This window comes from Arvicanthis niloticus, chromosome 21 (assembly GCF_011762505.2).
Source record: "Arvicanthis niloticus isolate mArvNil1 chromosome 21, mArvNil1.pat.X, whole genome shotgun sequence".
Classification (NCBI taxonomy): Eukaryota; Metazoa; Chordata; class Mammalia; order Rodentia; family Muridae; genus Arvicanthis; species Arvicanthis niloticus.
The window spans coordinates 25,202,295-25,222,916 of record NC_047678.1 but is presented as its reverse complement, the minus strand read 5'-3'; the positions used below and the strand labels follow the sequence as shown (position 1 = coordinate 25,222,916).

Below are 20,622 nucleotides of genomic sequence, written 5' to 3'. Positions count from 1 at the left end.
AGAATCTACAGAATCCAAACCAAACTGAAATCAATAGAGCTTTCCCTTGAAAACCTATAAATAGCTTCTTGACATCACTCCTTTGCCTAATATCTTGGGAAACTATTTCAGTAGCTCTCCTTGGAAAACTTTTTGCTTCACTACTGCCCTGTAGATAGACCTGGATCAACAATAAGTGCACCGCACAGGTAGTGTTGGATGACTGTGCCCACAGGATATGCATTGGTTGCCTTCTTATGTACCTGTGTATGTAAGAGGGCAGGTGGCTCCATCACTGTAGAATCCTAGACTGTAAAGCAGTGATGGGCTCCTGTAAATATTCAAAAGTAAGTGAGCAATGCTGAGTTCAGGCAGAACATAGGTTGACTTTTTCTGACATTAGAACAGAAACAAGTTATCTTAGTGTTCTAATGCCGTAAAGAGACACCGTGACCGCAGCAACTCATAAAGAAAAACATTTAGTTGGGATTGGCTTACAGTTGAGAGATTTAGTCCATTATCATCATGGTGCATAGCATGGCAACATGCAGCAGACATGGTGCTGGAGAAGGATCCCGAGTTCTACATCTGGATCAGCAGACATAGGAAGAAAGAATAACTCCAGGTCCTGGCTTGAACTTCTGAAATCTCAAAGCCCATCCCCAGCGACACACTTCCACCAGCAAGCCACACATACTCCAACCAGGACTCATGTCCTAACTTTTTTTTTTAAATAATGACACTTCCTATGAGACTGTAGGGGCCATTTTCATTTAAATCACCACATATCTTTTGCTAAGGAGACACTGGCCCATTAAATGTCCATTTATCTTGATTCTGCTTTCTAGTCCTGAGAGGAGCATTATCCCTGGTTCTGGGAACACATGGATTTTGTCAATTGTGCTGAACTCAAACAAGAACAAAATCTAAATTCATTTTCCATGCTTTTCTCACACTGTTGGTTTGGTAGAGAGAACTAAAGAGGGCTGAGCTTTCACAAGTACAGTTCTATAAGATGAGAGGTAAGCACTGTACAAATTCCATCTCTTCTGTATATACTCCATAGTTCTTTCTTGTGTTTTTACCACACCTACATTTTGTTATCTGAGTATGTTCTTTCTGAAAGTTATATCTACCTGTATCTCAGAACATTTTGAATACTGTCTGAGCGAACACAAGTTTCCCCAGGGCAGATGGATGCAATTTTGTGTGTGTGCATATGTGTATTCCATGACGATCATGTAGAGGTTAGAGGCCCACTTGTCTGCATCAGTTTACTTTTTCCACCGTGTGAGTCCTTGGGATTAAACTTGTCACACTTTGTGGCAACGTCCATTACTTACAGAGTCATCTCACAGTCTCCTTCATTGGAACTTCAAAAAAATAAGCCATTTCATCCAAACACACATTAGTAGTGTCCAAATCTCACACGACTGAGTTGTTGAGATAATCCCTCGCTCACCTGCTAAGACTGGATACCCACTCTCTCCCGACCACATCTAACATGGTTCTCTAGTTTTTGAGATTCCCTTCTCATTCACTGCCTGAGAAAGCATTCGGATAGCTTTCCCTTGGTACTGACCATTGGGTATGACATTGATGCCTGCGTTCTGGTTACATAAGCACAACCAAGGCATCTGTCTGAGCTCAGTGGACTAGAGCAATGTAGCTCACTTCCTTTTCATCCTTCTTGCTCAGCCATGGGGTCTAGAAATCTGTAGCCTGACCTGCACCTCATGGTGCATGTAGTTACTTAAACAAGGGAGAGATCCTATGAGGGCTTGCTAAACCCTCTGAGGCTGAGGAGCAAAGATCATACTCACCAGAAGGAGATGGAATATGGACTCATTTAAGAAACAGGGCTCCACACAATACATTAGCAATGGGACTTAAAAGCTTGTTCAAGATTTTTAAGATCTCTTGTATCTGCATGTCCACAAATCCAACACCATTCCCACCCCTCATTGCCCGAAAAAGGATAAACACAGAAACAGCTTACTGTAAACTGGATTTGACAGCCACCCATGATGTAGTCCAAGAAGGAATGCATCTTGTGGATCTGCACGAGAGAGGGCCTGGATTAATAACAATATAGTCTGCTTTCCTTGCAGACTGGAGACCTACACTTCAGAGATAGGCTGCTAAGCCAAGTCAAAGGGTAGAAAGAGATCTGTGGTAAGCCTTCAATGTCGGTACAGATAGGCCCAAGACATCTGCGGATTCTCACCCCTTGCTCCACTTTGAGTCTATGTATTGCTTTAATTGACATCTGCCCTTAGGTCAAGACCCAGACCATATTTTCAAGAGTCATCACTACTTTAGGATAGGAGTATCTTCTACTTAGTTATTTCTCCCACATCACTTAAGCATCTTCCTCTAGATCTGCCCTGTGCACAGACGAGCCTGAGCTATGACCTGCACTTTTTTATCTTTTGAGGCAAGACTATCCCTGAAAAGAGGAAGGTGACATTGGGCTGTCACAGGGTTTAGACCACTCATGATTATATTTGGTTTCCTTTGTCCAGTGCTATATTGATTTTATGAATTTTTTTTTTCCTTCGGGAAGGTCACTCCCTTGTGGAAACTCTTCGGCTTTGATCACATGACTTGAACTCCTCCCACAAGACAAGTCTAGCATTATGCTCCTAGCAGAGAGGGGGACCACACATACCTTGCACTGATTCAGAATCACCATGCCTGAGTTCTTGTAATTCTTCTTCTTGGCCTTGTACTTGGGGTTGATGCATTCCCACTGTACCTACACCAAAAGGGTCAAATGTGAACATCTTCAAAAGGAAGTCAAGTCATTGAATGAGCCTAAGCTCCTGGATACTTCTGAGGACACACACACATGGATGGCTGGAAAATGGTCTCTAAGTGGCACCTTTGGCATCCATGAGAATGGCAAAGGGAAGTGATTGACAGAGACAATAGACTGCCTAGTGCATATTCTCATGCCTTTGTTTCCCAGCATTGTATCCTTTGATGGGCTGCTTGACTCCTTCATGCCTTGGGTTTCTCATCTCTAAAGCTGACCTTATGATTCCTCAGTGCTCAGCCCTTCCCTTGGCTCTCATTCCAGAGGACACTCTTTGAAGGATAGGATGAAAGCCTTGGGAAACACCGAGAAACACTTGGGAAACAGTTGTTGGAATAACTGGTAGCTAGCTAGAACAAGTTTCATCTCTTCCAGATTACAGACAATTTCACGAGCTAGAAGCAACGGTGCGTCAAAAACCCAACAGTCACTGGACATACCTGTTCCTGATCCTGAAGGAGCTGGAATCTCAGGCTCCCACTCAGGAGACAAGAGTTTATTCCTGACAATCAAAAATGCCTGAAGAAGCAGCTTTGAGGGCAGATGTGAGCGGGATAAACTGACACAATGGCCTCCAATGACCTCAGTGCCCATGTGACTTGTTTTGGCCAGTAGGTCATTAAACACATGGTGAGAACAAAAGCTGGAAAAACAAGTGTTCTGAAACTGATGCTGCCTTTTCTTGCTTCTAAGTTATATTTTTACCACCTTTATCAGAGGGTAAAACCACCACCACCATCACTACCACCACTACTACCACCACTATCACCACCATCACCATTGACACCACCATCACTGCCACCACTATCACCATCACCACCATCAACACCACTACCATCATCACCACCACTACCATCACTACCACCAACAAAACATGCACAGAGAAATGTACTAGTCATCCCTGCTGCTTAGGTACAAAATGTGCACGTTCCATGGCACCATAATAGGTAGAGAGGAGCTATCCCAGGTGAACCAGATGGAATTTCCATCCAAGAAAATGTCAAGTAATGATGGCTGTTTTGAGACAGGAAGCTAATGGGCAACTCATTACTCAGCAACAGATAACATCAGTGTCTCACTACCCAAGAGGCTCCATTCGTGACTCTGAACCACTTCCCTGGTTACTCTAAGCCTCATACATCAGGGCCACTCCAGATCCTGGTCTTCCAACCACAATGACTCTTTCCAGGAGGGTCTTGGAGAGAGCCCTCCTATTTGGTATTGGTAAAAATTTCCCTTGATAATCTCAAACTAAAGTTACTTTATGAATTAATGATTAGTTAAGAAATCACCGTGTTCCATCAGCATCATGACCCAGGCAGGGAAAGGAAGCTTGAACGATGGATCTACTCTTTTTCCCTCTGATATGTTGTACTGGGGTCCTCAGGTTCAAGGTTCCCATCCTCTCACCTGTTAGACTGACCTGCATCTTCCTCTTCTTTCTTTAAATAATACTCACACAGTAGCCAAAGCATTCTCTGGATATACATGTGTGTGTATATATATATATATATATATATATATATATATATATATATATATGTGTGTGTGTGTGTGTGTGTGTGTGTGTGTGTGTGTGTGCGCGCACATGTACAAGTATGTGCAGGCCATAGATCCACCACAGGTATTTGTCCTCAAGAGCAATCCACCTTGGTTTTTGAGATAATATCATTCACTTACCTGGAGCTTTCTAGGTAGGCCAGGCTGGCCAGCCTGTAAGCCCCAGCTACCCTCCTATCTTCTTCTCCCTACAGTAGGAGCATGCTACCATGCCTGGCTTTTTTAACATGGGGTCCGGAGATTAAACCCAGGTCTTTATGCTTATACAGCAATTACGTTATCAACTGAGCTATTGCCCCAGCCTGATGACACAATCTTTAAGCAAATTTGAACCAGTTTGATCTTTTCCAATATTACCCAATGACACTGTCTACAATGGTTGGGATACTCTGTGTCCTTGTCAACCAACACAACAGCCACCAGTTGCATAAGGCTACCGAGCACATGGAATGTGGCTGATTTTACTGATAGATGGATCTAACTGTGTTTCCTAATTTAATTTTAATTAGTCAAAATATAGTCACATGTGGCTGGTGGCCACCACATTATTATAGAGCACAGTTTAATTGTGTCCTCATAACATTTGGAGGACTGCATTAGAGTCAGTTCTTCCTGGCCTCTGCTCTGTCTTTGACTACTTCCCAGGCAAGGTCACCCACACTCTCTATACCCAATATACTGGTCTCTTTCCAAGTACGCCAGCACACCAAGTTCTTTCCAGCATCAATACCTAAGGATGCTCTCTCTTCCCTTATTGCCAGACTTGCCTTCTCTCATCCTTAAAGGGTCTGAAGTTAAAAGTGATCTTTTCAGCTAATAACCTGTAACCCACTTTGTAATTAGATGGTTTCTATTCTATATTTTAGAAACTTAACATTTATTTTTCTGAGTACACGTGTGTGCATATGCGAGTGTGTGCACAAATGCATGCATTTGTGAGTGTATGTATGGGTGGTGTGTGTGCATATGTGTGTGTGTGTATGTGTGTATGTGTGTGCATGTGTGTGTGTGTGTGCGTGCACATGTAAATGATCCATGCATATGTGTGGGAGTAAGAGGACAACTTACAGGAGTTGTTTTTCTTCTACTTTTTTTGGATCTCAGGGATCAAACTCAGGCCACCAGGCTTGGCAGCAAGTACTTTTATCAGAGGAGTCATCTTTGCAGTCCTATCTTTCCTTTTGAAATAACATTTGTCACAAGTTGTAACTGCCTCTTAATTTTTTGTTTACTCGATTCATGTTTAGATCTTACTTTGATTCCCATCCATCTGTTAGCTTTAGGAGAACAGAGACAGTGTTCACAGAATTGGTCTTTGCATATCTAGAGCCAGACACACAGGATGTTGTAAAATTACCAAAGAAGAGAATTGTCCCCAGCAAATAAATGTGTCAGCACAGGGGCTCTATATGGAACGAAATTTTGCTAGTATCTCGCAGATACAGAAAGTACAGAGGCCTGTACTTCGTGGCCTCAATGGGAATTGCAGATTTATTTCTGTTTACCTGGAAGCAGCTAGCCTTGGTGGTCTTCAATTATGTTAGATGGTATAATTTTACTTTTAATAGCCTCTTGGGAACTCAAAGATTCAATGTTTCCCATATTTATTGATTTGCTTATTTCTGTTTATAGAGGAGAGCAAGGTACAACTTTACGAGACACTTCAGAATGGCAGAGGGTGGTAACGGTAAGCTGGCATTGACTTATTAGCTCGATAGGGCCTGTCTCTGTACATTTAATGGAGCCACAGTTTCTCTAGCTGGGTTCCTTATTATCCAAAGAGTGATGGCTTATAATTTAGAGTTGACTTTAATTGTGGCCCTTGGGAAAGTAATGCCACTTTTCCAAGATTGCATAGCTAAAGGAAATTAGACCTGCACTCATTGAACCACTCTGTTTTCCCCATAGTGAAATTGCTGTTTCAGGGTCACAGAATGGCTTTGGGTTGGGAAGGTTCTAGAATCAAACCCCACTGTCCTCCCTTTTCATCGGACTCATTCATATGTGGAAGATTTGCTGTTAGCACTTCCATTTTTAGTTAAAGGTGCATCCTACACAATGTCTGGGGCAACACCACCTACCTGTTTCCCTTCCATGGCTCCTCTCATCTCCTTGAAGGTGGAGGTGAACTCTCCAATAAAGTCATGCTTGCCGTTGGAGTCCCAGTCCCACACTATGCACTGCAAGACAAAAGGATGATTGTTTTTCCAAAGGCTCTTATCCCAGCAGCTTCAGGCAGTGAGGACTTTATCCCTTTGGTTTCTAGAGCTTTTTTTTTTTGTTGTTGGCCACAACCTACAGACAGCCCTGTGACACCTCAGTCATTGTGACAACTTAGTCGTGTTCTCAAAAGAAACCAGTAAGTCCCAGAGGAGAAAGGGATGACTCTCTGGAAGGTCCATCTAGTGAATGACAGCCTGAGTCATGGAGGTAGTTGTTCTACTGCAATTCAAATGTCGTTTTATCCCCATTTCTGATAAAATAAAAAAACAAAAATCAGACAGTCTCTGGTTTACAGCTGGGGAAAAATGTCTGAGTTCAAAAATTTGTAGTTTCCGGAACCGTAGCCTGTTAGTGATTTTGATGGAGTGATATTATGCTTAGTTTTCTATTTTCTTGGTGATGAAAGCACAATGCCAACAAAAGCAAATGAAAAGGTTAAAAAGTGAAAGCTTTCATGGTTCCTGCAGGAGAAATGGATGGATGACTGAACAATAGTCCACATCCATCACTCAGCTGTGGCTGTCTGTGTCTAACCAGAGAGATTCATCTACTGCTGTTAAGGTGAGATTCTGGGTGTCCTGGCAACAATTCCTACAGTGACTAGATTAAATCAGCAACAAGCCCTCTGATTGGGTACATAATTAGGTGAAAAGAAAGGTTCTGATGTTTTTTTCTAGAGTGAATGTTAGTCTATGGTTTTTACAAATACATTTTAAGCCAAGGGAGCACCACAAAAGGTCGAGAGAAAGACTTTTACTTGCAGGTACCTTCTAGAAAAGCAGTGTCCTAAAGGTATCTCTCTCTTCCCTCGGGCTCCATATTCCTACTGTCCAGTCTGTCCAAGAAGCTCAATTGCAGACCTGTTCCTGGATCAGGTGGGGCTCCTTACACATATACAAAGAAATGTGTTCCAGCCACAGATACATCCTTACTCATTTAATTTTTGTTACAATAAATTGAACCTACATCCATGTAGTTACTACAAACTGGAAATGGGCACCATTCTCAATATTTGTCTTTACCACCACACACCACATATGGGTCATCTCTGTGTTGTCTGCTCTACATTGCAGGACTCCTCTCTTCTCCCCTCCCCTCCCCTCCCCTCCCCTCCCCTCCCCTCCCCTCCCCTCCCCTCCCCTCCCCTCTCCTCCCCTCCCCCCTCCCTTCTCTCCTCTCCTCTTTCCCTTCCCTTTTCTGTTTGGGGGTGGCCATAGGACCTGTGCGAGGTGATGAAGTACAAGGAAATGCTCTGAGCACTTTCAGAAGGAAGCACGGAGGACCAGGATGTGTTTTCGAGGTTAATCTCTGCCTGTGCCTTGGCAACCAATAACACAGTAGCTGTTTTGTTAACCTGAGGCCCTAACTGAAGGCTTCACAGCACAGCTCCCTGATGATGTGTGATTGACATAGACACATACACATAGGAAACAAAGCTCCACCACTCCCAGCCTCTGAGATTACTGTACAGTCTGCTGAGACCCACTTATGGCATGGCCATAGGACAAGGACTTTGTGGACTTGTTATTGATTATAACTCCAAAAATATAAAAACCCAGAAGTTTGAAAAGAGGGAAGCAAAAAAAAAAAAATACTTACTAAGAATTAAACTGTCTCAGAACCCAACTAATATGTTCACAGGGATTCTGTTTCATTGCTATACATATCCAAGCAGAAGTGTGTGTGTGTGTGTGTGTGTGTGTGTGTGTGTGTGTGTGTGTGCGCGCGCGTGTGAGCGCGTGCTTGGGCATGGCAAGTTTAGTTCTAGTTGCAGGGTGCAAAATAAGCTCAATAGATAGCTTGGCTTCTTTTGGTGGAAATGCTGAGTATGCGAGACAGTTCTTGGCTTAAGACTGGCCTGTAGCCAAGTCTGTGGGGGCAATTTTGATTAATGATTGATGTGAGGAAGCCTAGCCCACTATGGGTTATGACATTCCTGGGCAGGTGGTCCTGGATTGTATAAAAAAGCAAGCTGTGAGCCTTGGGGAGCAAGCCAGGAAGCATCATTCCTCCATAGCCTCTGCTTCCATGCCTGCCAGAGTTCTAGATTCTTTCCTGACAGATTGTGATCAAGATTGTATATGGCAAACAAACCCTTTTCTCCCCAGGTTGCTTTTGGTCATGGTGTTTATCACAGCAAACTAAGACACTAAGCAATGCGATGCAGCTTTGGAAAGAATCGTTGAGAGTCTCTTTTTGTTCTTCCAATGGACAGTGGGGAATCACTCAATGATTCAGCCATTCACAAAGATTGCTTATGACAAGCACTGGGATCATGATATTGTACAATAATGTGGATTATTGATTTGTTAGGATATGAAGCCTATTTACTCCCTTTAGTTCTCATCCATCTGTCTGTCTGTCTGTGTTTGCTAGTTCCTCCTTAGTAATGGTCACTTATATGAACCAAGAACCAGGAGAAAGCTTACTGGGTTTAGACATAAAAGAAGAAAGGCCCCTGAGACTTCTGCTCAAGGCTTACATAACAACTGTGTCCTATCTAATGCCTGAATCTGACACTCGAAGACTTGCTCTTTGCCTTTGGCAGGAGCCTATTAATTAACAGGCACAGAAGACAGATGCAGACAAGAGAAAGAAAAGGGAGATGGACTTTTAAACCTTGGCTTGCACAGGCAAAGAGAACTGGAGTTCCCTTCTTTAGAAGAAGTGACACAAACATGTTGCTCTTGTTTCCCAGCATTCTTAGGTTAATTTCCCCTCCTTTCTCTGCCACTCACAACATTGCAAATGTCTACAAAGTGCCCTCTAGCTGGCTACGAAAGTGAGGACCACTGACAGCGCCTAGGAAGGGTGAGTGGAGCTTGAGAGACCTCCTGTGAGTATCTCCAGGAGCAGGCACATGACCTCAGACTTTCATGGGACCCTGTTTGTTTATTTATTTATTTATTTATTTATTTATTTATTTATTTTTTTGAGGTAGCGTTTCTCTGAGTAACACTGGCTGCTCTGGAATTCGCTCTGTAAACCAGGCTGGCCTCAAACTCAGAGATCTGCCAGCCTCTGTCTCCTGAGTGTTACAATGTACATCACCTGGCTCAGCCCTGCTTGTTAAGGTAGCAAGCTTCTCTTATTTGTGACAGTTGTGAAATTTTGTCTTAAACACTCTCAGAACGGGTCCCAAAGGATCAAAGGCACTGAGGCATGCAGATAAAGTAGTCCATCACTTGCTGTCAAGCTCTGATGCAGCTGAGAAGGAAGTACATCTTGGTGAAAAGCAAACAAATCAACCTTCCTCAGGAGGGAAAAATACTGAGAGAGGTGAGATACCTTCCTGTGATTCTGTGAGGAGTCCTTGACACATCTGGGAGAGCTCAGCTTTGCAAAACTATCTGCAAGCTGGGAAGTTCTCACAGCTCTCAAAGGACTTGGGGATAGAAGCTGAAACCGCAAGCTTTTGCAGATGGTCTGATGGATCAATATTCCTCTTACAGCAAGGAAATTGATGACTGGATTAGCTCCTTTTCCTGTTTCTGTGATAAAATACTCTGAGAAAAGTAACTTAAGGGAGAAAAGGTTTCCTCTGGCTCATAGTTCAAGTCTGAGTCCTTGGGGAGAAACTATTTGAAGCAACCAGTTACATCACACCCACGATCAGGAGATAGAGGGCAGAGGATGCATGTTGCTGCTTGGGTACCCTTCTTCACTTGTACAGACCAGGACCCCAGGCAGGGATTGTAGAAGTGAGTCTTCCCATCCCAGTTAACACAATCATGATAACCCCCACAGCCATGCCCAGAAGTCTAGTTCTCAAGTGAGTCTAGATCTTTTGTCAAGTTGACAAAGCCAACAATCCCAATGGTCTAGACACGGCTTCAACAAATCTATTCAGTATGTTGGGGATCTAAACTCAGTCCTTCTAGAACCTCATTAATTTTATTAATACTGCACAAATCACAAAATTTTCATGATTAAAAACTATAGAATGTATATCCTGTTGTTCTACAGTGTCATGGAGACCATGCAGTTTTGGATCTGCAGGACTGGCCCTGTCACATGTTCCAGCAGTTAATAGATGGGGGAGATGTTGTGGTGGGCCAACTCAGGGCAACAGGATATCTGAGGAGAGTACTGGTGAGGATTCAGTATTGATAGTGTAGCAGAAGCCAGAGGCATCGAAGCAGAGCAATGACTCACTGCAATGAGCAGTTGGATGAAAGGGTGTACTGTGTGACACACTGAGACACACTACAGCTTCCACAATGAGATTTTGTTTTCCTTTTGAAAGAGGGTTGCAAGAGCATAGGGTAACTATGAAAGGATGGGGAGATGAGGGAGATTGGGGTGTATGATGTGACACTCACAAATAATCAATAAAAAGTTTTTTTTAAAGTATAAAACAGTTACTATATGTCATTCACTGTTGTGAGCACATCACATGTATCAGAGCTTATACCCCAATGCTGAAGAATGAAGTTGGACCCTTATTTTATGCAAGAACAGAAGCCAAGTTCTGGTTCAAGGACTTAAACATGAGACCTGAAAGCATGCACCCCAGGAAGAAAACAGGAAAAGTTCCATGATAGTGGTCTCAGCCATGACTTCTTGGGTATGACGCCAAGAGCACAGCAATGAAAGCGAAGGTGGACAGACAGAAATACAGCAAAGTAAAGACCTGTCTGTCAAAGGGAAGGATGAGCTGAACGCAAAGGTGACCTGTGGAATAGGGGCAAGCATTTGCCAATTCTCACTTAAGTGTTTACTTCCTAAGAGAGGGACTCATTCACATCAATCAAAAATAAATAAAAGTAGCAACGAATCAGAGAACAATCAAGAGTAGCAGGGTTTTTGCAAACAGTGGCATCTCTTCTCTGAGCTTTAGCTTCCTCATGGAAGGCAAATGCTTCTACTCATCTGCCCGGACAGTTCAGACAGAGTTGTCGTCCTATCAAAATGAGACAGGTTATGTGGCAACACTGGAATGATTATAAATGACCCCGCAAAAGAAGTTATTAGATAGGTCAGTAAGATGTGTCTGAGCTAAGAGAAGAAGCAATGCTATTCTTTTGCGGTGTTGGTCTAAGTGATTTTTTTTCTCACACACTTTTAATTCCCTTATTTTTAAATTAGAAATTCAGAGTGAATGGGTCACAAATTGTGACTAAGCCCAAAATATTAAAAATTTTATGATCAACTTGAGGCAAGGCATGGTTGCTATTTAATAACTCAAAGGATACCAGATTCCTTAGGGCACTCGTATGACTAGTGCCCAGTTCCTATAAGAACAGGAGTGTGAAATAACTTATCCTCTTTGGCCTGTGTTACAGCTGAATGTATTAGCAGCATCTCAGTAGCCCTTCCTATGCTTGGTAGGCCCAAACAATTGGGCAAAGCCTTACAGAAGTTGGCCAGGCTAATGATTGTTGTAGCTCATCAAAGGCTTTGCAGTAATGGCTAATCTTCTAGACTCCCATTCTCCTTTCTCTTTTATGTTCTTCCTTCTCCTTAATTCCTTGCATTTTAATTGTGATGAATTCAAAGCTGTGCAGATTTTACTTGACTGACCCATCAGTTGTGAGGTGTTAGAGGGGCCATCAGAGATACTATCGCAATTCTGCCCATAGGAAACCTGAGCCTAGAAACCCGAAGTGAAGATGGGAGAAGAAAGATCCTGAGCTCCATCCATCACTTGCTAGATTGGTCTGCTGACGTCTCTGGGGGGGGGTGGTAGTTATATTGGTTCAGTCATTTTGATTCCAATGAATTTGGCAAGATTTAACGGAGGACTTGTGTAGGCAAACGTAGCCATGCCATACTTTTTCATCTGTTCTCAAGGAAGCATGGGTATGAGACACCAATGGCCACTTTCAAATAGGGAGCTGGGAGAGTATCCAATGTTTGGAAGCACCGACTGTCCAGGAAAAGATGTAGTGCTAATGCCCTAGCAGATCCTGAGAGGCCAGTACAAATCAAACTGCTCTCCAAGCAGAAGAACTACAATCAATGAAAACAAATTCTACCTTGAAATACTTAAGTAAAGATTTCAAGAGCTGCTTTATAGACCATTTCTTCCTTTTATAATTTATCCCATATTGCTTTACTAGTCTTTTGTGAAGGGGTTTTTGTTGTTGGTGTTTCTGATGTGTTAAAAGACAATAAAATCTCTCTTTTTAAATTTTAACTTTTACTGAGAATAGTTTCTTCTCTTATACAATACATCCCAACCACAATTTCCCCTCCCAGAACCCTCCACATTTCCTCTCTCCCCAGATCCACTCCCCCTCCATTTCCTCTTCAGAAAGGAGCAGTCCTTCAAGACACAACAGCCAAACAGGATAAAGCAAAATGCAATGAGACAAGGCAAAAACCCTCCTACTGAGGCTGGATGAGGCAACCCAATACGAGGGAAAAAAATCTCAAGAGTGGGCCAAAGACGCAGAGAAACACCAGCTCCCACTGTTAGGAGTTCCACAGAAATATCAAGCTAATAGCTGTAACAGAAATGCAGAGGACCCGAGACAGACCTGTGCAGGCCCTGAGGACCTGAGACAGACCTGTGCAGGCCCTGAGCTTGCTGTTTCCGTTTCTATGGGCCCATGCTGGAAGATGGGGGAGGAAAAACTGAGGAAATCAGAAGAGATGGAGGATACCAGGAGAGCATGGCCCACCAAATTAGCAATAAAATCTTTCAAAGATTACTAGCTCTGTCAGTTCTAAGGATCATCCCTTGGACAGAATAAGCACATAATTTCAAGATTGTATTTCGTTTAGCTGGTAGTACTGCCATAGTATTATGTTTCTGTCGATATGCATTACGAAACTGAGAACTTTGAGCATATTTCAAGTGGCCCGAGCTTATATAAATAAACTGGAAATTTGAACTCTATTCACAACATTATTGCATCAAGAAAAAAGAATATTCTGTGTGTAAGTAACTGTTAATAAGAGGAACACCTGAAGTGTTATCATTTATAAATTGAGAATAAGTCAAATTTTGTTGTAGGGGTTTTTTTTTTTGTCTTTTTTTTTTTTTTTTTTTTAATTTGTTTGTTTGGTTTTGCACCTGGCATCTTAGTTGACACCATAGTTAAAGACCTCAAAAAAAAAAAATGAGCTTACAGGCAGGAAAGATTGATTTGGACTCATGGTTTCAGTCCATAGTTGCTTAGCCGTTACACCTGTGGGAAGGCAGCACATTGCAGCAGAAGCAAACGGGAAGAAGTAGTGAAAAGGCTGCCCAGAAAGTAAAGAAAGGAAAGAAAAAAAGGAAGGATCTAGGGTCCTAACATCCCTTTCACAAGCATGCACTCAGTAACTTCCTTCCTTCAATCTAGTCTCACCTACCGCCCCCCAAAGACACCATCATCTGAGTACCAAACCTTCAACACACGATCTTTGACAGGGAGATGCACCTAGGATCTAAACCAGAACAGTGTATAATGTGTTTTCTTTATCGTCTATCTTTGATGGACTCCTAGGTTGCTTCCATATATTGGTGATTATAGGCAGTGCTGCAATCAACATATGAGTGCAGGTGTCTCTTTAACACCTGAAATTGGTTTTCTTTAGTTATCCACAGAGGATTTGCTGGTAGTTAGATTAGGAATTAAAGATAAACCTTAGTGTGCCACGATGCCTTTGGTTGTGATGATGTGCGGACCTTTAAGAAACATTTCATGGAATGATGACTCAGAACCTCAGTTTACAGGGTTACAAAGAACCTGCCAAGCAAATGATTTGTACATGACAAGAGATACCCAGAGGAAAGTGGTGACCTGTTTAGCAATGATTGTGTTCTTAATCTTTCAACTGATTGAGGTTACATTCCATATTATAATATATTCTCCCCATGCAGCTACTTGGGGTCACTTACAAATTTCTTTGTGAGTCACATGTCAAGGCAATCAAAGCAATACTCAGAGCACATCCCAGCCCACAGATGTGACTTTGCCAATATACACAACCCTATGAAAGGCCCCTGCTTTCCAATTTCTTCCTTCCATAGATCAAAGATCCCAAGAAAATCCTCCCCCCCACCCCTTTTCTGTAGCCTGGACTGGTCTGGAATTCATCATGTAGTCTGAGTGGCCTTAAATTCAAGATCCTCCTACCTCAGGTTTCCAAGAAATAAACCATCTCACCCAGACTCAGAGAACACCCTAAAAGCAATAACGCTTCTCAGGAAGTCAGAATGGTATATGACTGTAATCCAGTACTTGGGATTTAAGGAGAAAGATCATGAGTTCAGGGCCAGCTTGTTCTACTTAGAAAGCCCATATATCAAAAACTTTTTTTAAAAGCTATGCTTCTAGTTAAAGACAGAACGAGAAGGCAGGAAGATCACTAAGGCTTCTTAGGAACTTACACCGAGGCAACTGAGATGTGGAGTGTGAGGGTCTTGCATCATAAGGAGACTGTGGTATTTGCCTCCTAATCATCTGACTTTAGTAATATATAAAACTAGAAGGACTTGGTAAAGAAAATGCATGTCAACCCCATAGGAAGAACAACAATATCAACCAACCAGACCCCCCCCCTCCCCAGAGCTCCCAGGGACTAAACCACCAACCAAAGAGTACACATGCAGTGACCCATGGCTCCAGCTGCATATGTAGCAGAGGATGGCCTCTATGTCTGGCATCTATGAGAGAGGAGGCCTTTGGTCCTGTGAAGGCTTGATGCCCCAGCTTAGAAGAATGCTAGGGCAGTGGGGCAGGAGTGGGTGTGAGGGTGGGGAGCACCCTAGTGGAGGCAGAGGATAGGATGGAGAGGAAACCTGAGAGGAGGGGGATAACATTTGGAATGTAAATAAACAAAACAACCAATAAAATTTTTTTTAAAAAAAAATCATGGCTTTATTAAAAAAAAAAAAAAAAAAAAAAAAGAGGGGAGGGTATAGAGGAAGAGAGCCGGCAGGGCACTTTTATAAAGAAAGTAGTTTCTTGATGTCTCATTACATGTTCTTGATATTCTTGGCAAGACAACTAAAAGTCCCTGCCATCTTGAGTAAAGAACACCTAAGGTGACTAACTTGTGAGTAGGAGGAAGGATCTTAGAATGAGAGAAAGCTACTGAACTGTTTGACCTAGACTTGCTAATTAGCAGCCTCAGATGTCTTTTATTTTCATAGCAACCCAGCTGACCCAAGTGTAGACTCTGCTGGTACTTTGTGACCCTAGCTATAACAAGGCTGGACATAGAAACCCAAACCACTAAGCCATCAGAGAGAGCAAGGATCAAATCAACCCAAGAGTAGCCCAATGCTAACATGATCATTCTCCATCCTTACAGTTTTGCACAAGTGTATAAGGTGATGCCATGCAGGTAGCTCTTTCCCTTCTAGCACCTATCGTACTAGCAGTGTGTTTGTGACATGCATGTATCCTTATTTGCTGCTTTATCTTTTACTACAGCTCTGATTGATTGATAATGTCTGACTAGGACTCTGAATCGAGGAGGTGGGTAGTTGATTCATTATTGAGGAAAGGGTATACTTGATTGGTAGCATCTTCAGGGGAGAAGATAAGAGAATAGGCAGGAAGAAGTGTGTGGAAGGGGAGGGTGGCAGTACTTTTACAAGGTATTTTACACTGTAGCTAAACCTAGTTCTGAGATGCTGAGAGATGTACAGCTCTGAGGACTTGGTTTCTCTTCCATGATGGATAAATAAAATAATTTCTTCTCACTTCAAAGAACACACACGCACTTGCGTTCTCTCTCTCTCTCTCTCTCTCTCTCTCTCTCTCTCTCTCTCTCTCTCACACACACACACACACACACACACACCTAAACAAAGGAACCTGATATGTGAGAATATTGCATAGCGGCCTCACAGAAGAGTCTCACACTAATAAGGAAACAATTTTTGCCTCTCAAATGAATTGTAGCTGTTGTCTTGCCCTTCCTTGTGACCACACAGAACATGGGGGATTCTGAAGATATAAGTAACTGTCCTGGGCAGAACAGATGATCCTTTTAGGCCACTGTAAATTTTACAAAACAGCCCATAAGAGGAAAGGTCTGAATCAGTCTCATCCACCCTTGCTCATGGTGAAAAATCATTAGGGAGCATTTATCATTCCCCACCAGCTACAAGAGAAGCATTACACACATAGTCAGAGGAGCAGACGCTGTCACAGAGATTATAAACGGCTAATGTTCAAAGCAATCTGCAGAAAGAATAGTAAGTGACGGCAGGAGCTGGTGGCTGAAGGTAAGGCTTAGGAATTGTGAAAACCTGCAGAGAAAGCCACTCTAGACAAAGAGGAACTGGGGATCTCTTCTTTGTCACCCCCCACAAAGAACAAAAGTAAAAGATCAAGATAAACAGCAAGGAAGACTGGATACCAAGATGCTATGGGCAGCCTAGCTCTATAGATAGAGTCTGTATGACTGCTGTCTCACAAAAGCTCAGAGCCACAATCTAGGCAGAAAGTGCCAAAACATTTCAAACCACCCTTTGCCTCCCACATGTACCCAGGGACACGTGTTTATCCAATATGATTGATTACCCTGCATTTGGCCTTGTTAGTCAGCCACAGAGTTAATTACACATTATTCTTGGGCATTATTATATGAAGGTATGGCAAACAGTGCTAAATGTAATGGCCCTTAGCATCCAGCTATTAATTTGACGACATGAGCACCTCAGCACTGATGGGCATGGGCCTTCCCTATCAAGGGTAATTATGTCACTAAGCACACTGGCTGCTCCAGTCCCCTTCATGCCAGCTCATTATTCACATGGGTATAGGCCATGAATCTGTCCATAAAGGAGAAATAAATGGAGTTTGTTTTTCTTTAATCTTGGTAAGGGCTGATCATGAGGCAATACGAATTTTATAGCGCTAAGATTCAGCCTAAAAGAATGTGGGATCGCTGTACAATTTGCCAAAAACAGAAAGATAAGATGGAAGTTGGGGGTCACAGTAGTCAACTGTGGTCTCTCCAAAGGAATACCAGATAGTCAGCCCACTGTTCCCAAAAGAATTATTTCCACCACTTCAATGCGCCAGAACGACTGGTCATCTGTCAAAGTGTATCTTCTGGGAAGTTTTCCCTGAATACTAGACTTGGTGAGGTGCCTGGTTTTGGTGGTGTCCTCCAGAAAACAATCTAAACAAATGATACGTGTAAAGATGTTTCTGGAAACAACTTACATGAGACCAGAGAACTAGGTCAGAGCAGAAGAGGACACAAATCTTTCTCTTTTTTGAGTGTTATTTTAATTAATTAATTAACTAATTAATTCACTTTATATCCCAATTGCAGTCCCCTCCCTCCCCCCCCCCCTCCCAGAAAGGAGTTTTGACTCCGACTCTCAGGTATGCCTGAAAACTGTGAACTCATATCTTGGGCTGAAGTTTTGTGGGGAGGAGAACAAAATATTATCTCTGTAGCTCAGGATGGCTGTAAACTCACCGAAATCCTCCTGCCTCAGCCACCTAAGTGCTAGGATTATAGGTATGAGCCAACTGCTCTAATTCAGGATTGGACACTTATGCCCCTGGTGTGTGTGTCAGTCACTGATAAAGGGCTGCTCCAAGCATTTTAGTTCAACTCATGCACTGAAGCTGTCTTGGCAGCCTTAGGTGAGTCCTCTCATTAAGATATAGGTACTAAACGTTAAAGGAGAAAAAAAAATGTAGGGGCAGGTGTGTCACCAAATATTAAGAAAATCCATTGTGACATGGGTGATGTGTATTGATAATATCAACCTCCCTGACTCTGAAAAATTCTTATAACACTTGAAGATGCTCTATGATAAATGTATCATGCTGTTTTATAATTGCTTAGTTAACTCTCTCTCTTTTCTATGGATTTTAAGTCTCATCATGGCAGAAGCCATGGTTCGTTCATCATTTATCATCAGTGAAAAACCTAGTACCTGACCCATGGTTAGTCTCCACAGTCTTCAAACATATCTGTGGGAATTCAAACAGGGAGAGGAATGGGCTGTGTGAAGGGATCTGGCAGGAGAGTTTATTGAAATGAACAGAGTATAAATAAGACTCTTGGAAACCCACTGTTTAGTAAGAAATAAAATAATAACAGAAAGGAGAGTTCAAAGGCAGATCCTCTGCAAGACTAGACAATGACAGCCATAAAAGTAACGGGTCTCAAGGAAAAAACAAAACAAAACAAAACAAAACAAAACAAAACCCCTTAGTGCCAGATGTAGGAATGTTGACTATGGAGACCCTTAAGGATCTCTAAACAATACAGGCTCTTGCCTTTGCTTGGTTGCCCACAAGAAAAAGCTGGTAGGACCCTAATTCAGAAGACTCCTCACACTTGGGATACAAAATATAGAGAAATTAAGTTGGTTCTGCTTTGCTGGCTAGTTTTTACAGTGCTAGATGTGGCACGCAGGCTACCGAAGTAATAAATCAATCAGTGGTCTTACTTAGCTATGACTTCTATGAACCATAATATTAACATGGCAGGCAAAATGTGCCTAATGTTGGCAACAGTAGCCTGGCTATTATATGGGGTAACCAACGTTTCTGTGATTGAATTTGAGGTCTGCTCCACAAGAAGAGTATAATTGTCAGTGACTAGCTAACGACTCTACTATTCAACAAATATTTATTATCAATCAGGAAGTAGAGGCAAGAACATTAAAAGTTGAAAGTGTTTTTCAGCTATACGGTGAGTTAAAGGCAAGTTTGATTTACATGAGACCATGTTTTAAAACAAATAAAAACTGAATTATTAAGCACCTAAAATCTATAAAATTCAGTATTAGCTGTTACACATAAAATGGTAGGTGAAATGGAGGTGGCTGCTGTCTCGTGGAGCTAATGTTTTTGAAGAAGGTAGGAATTCATGAGGCAATCTTGAAACCAGTTCTGGTGATTTCTTACTGTATGTTTCCTGTATCCAATGGGTGCATATAGGGTATTGACAAACATGTGCTAACTTGATATGATTCATGTCCTCTGTTCCCCTTTATTTTGAACCTTAACTGTGGTCTGTTTAATGGCAGTTGGTCTCAGGGACACTTACATTTGTATCTTCTGACTACCTTAGGGGTCATGACTAATACCATATTGGTCCTGAGGCACAAGGGTTTCACACTTTCTTGTATAAAGCACACACTTACTGTCCCTTGTGCCTGGAAAGTTTATCATTCTTTCATAGGTCAGGCCTTGCTGCAACCTTTTCCCAAACTGAGCTTTCCTAATCAGCTCTATTACAAACACCTTGGTATCTTTCCTCAAACTATTCCAGTCCCACAGTTCCCCATACTAAATGCACTCTTCCAGCACAGCACTTACTAGATTCTATCCTTGATTTATTTGGTCTAGTTGAAAGAAGGAGATCTCTTCACTTTCATATCCCAATACTCTGTCATTATTTTTTTTCTACATGGCAGATACTCAGGAGTATTGATTGAACAGAGAAACAAAAAAGTTAATTTCTACCTCGAAATCCTTTTCACAAGACAGTTGTATCTAAATGCAAATATTCACATACAAGTTCCTTGGCTAAATAATGTAGGAGAAGATTATGCATTATTATGCCCTAAACTTGAAAATTATTCCCAGTGTACCTTGGTAGGACCTGGCCAGAGTAAAGCCAATAGATAATGAACAGCAGGAGGAACTGGAGGAAACAGTCACACTCAGCTTCCTGTGCATGCCATTCCTGTACTTACTTACAGCCCTGAGCATGCGTAGCTACTTAAGTTGGCAGCTGGTATTTCTCATCCCATTAATGTGCTTCGTGCATTGACAATGCCAAAAGCTCGCAGTTCCTGCAAGACTTAAATTGTTTGACTTCTGCCCCAAGGCAACCCAAATGTGGATGAAGATACAGTACTTTTTTGTTGTTATTAATACTCATTGACCTCCCATAGAATTGATGCTTTATGAAGTAAACTTTTCAAAATGCATTGCTGGGATTATGTGAAGAGATTTTGATTTAGTTTTCCTTTGCAAATGGTAGCCTTGATGCAGATAGTAGAATTTTGATGGAAATGTGGGCTCATTTCTCAAAATTATCTTTGAAAACATACCGGATGTTATGACAGCCAGGGAAATGTCTAATTGAGTTCCCACACTTCTGCTGGCTTCTCAAAG

The 20,622-nt window shown here is 42.1% G+C and overlaps 1 protein-coding gene across 4 annotated transcripts in view; it reads right to left on the bottom strand.

The window, feature by feature from the left end:
- Cpne4 (copine 4) overlaps positions 1–20,622 on the bottom strand; it is a 457,007-nt gene that overhangs the window by 41,573 nt on the left and 394,812 nt on the right. For all 4 annotated transcript variants that reach the window (XM_076917257.1, XM_076917258.1, XM_034484438.2 and 1 more), the window contains exons 8-10: positions 6,439–6,537; positions 2,651–2,737; positions 1,979–2,038 (exon numbers count right to left, since the gene is read on the bottom strand). In XM_076917257.1, the coding sequence (XP_076773372.1) occupies positions 1,979–2,038; positions 2,651–2,737; positions 6,439–6,537 (246 nt within the window). The remainder of the gene's footprint in view (positions 1–1,978; positions 2,039–2,650; positions 2,738–6,438; positions 6,538–20,622) is intronic.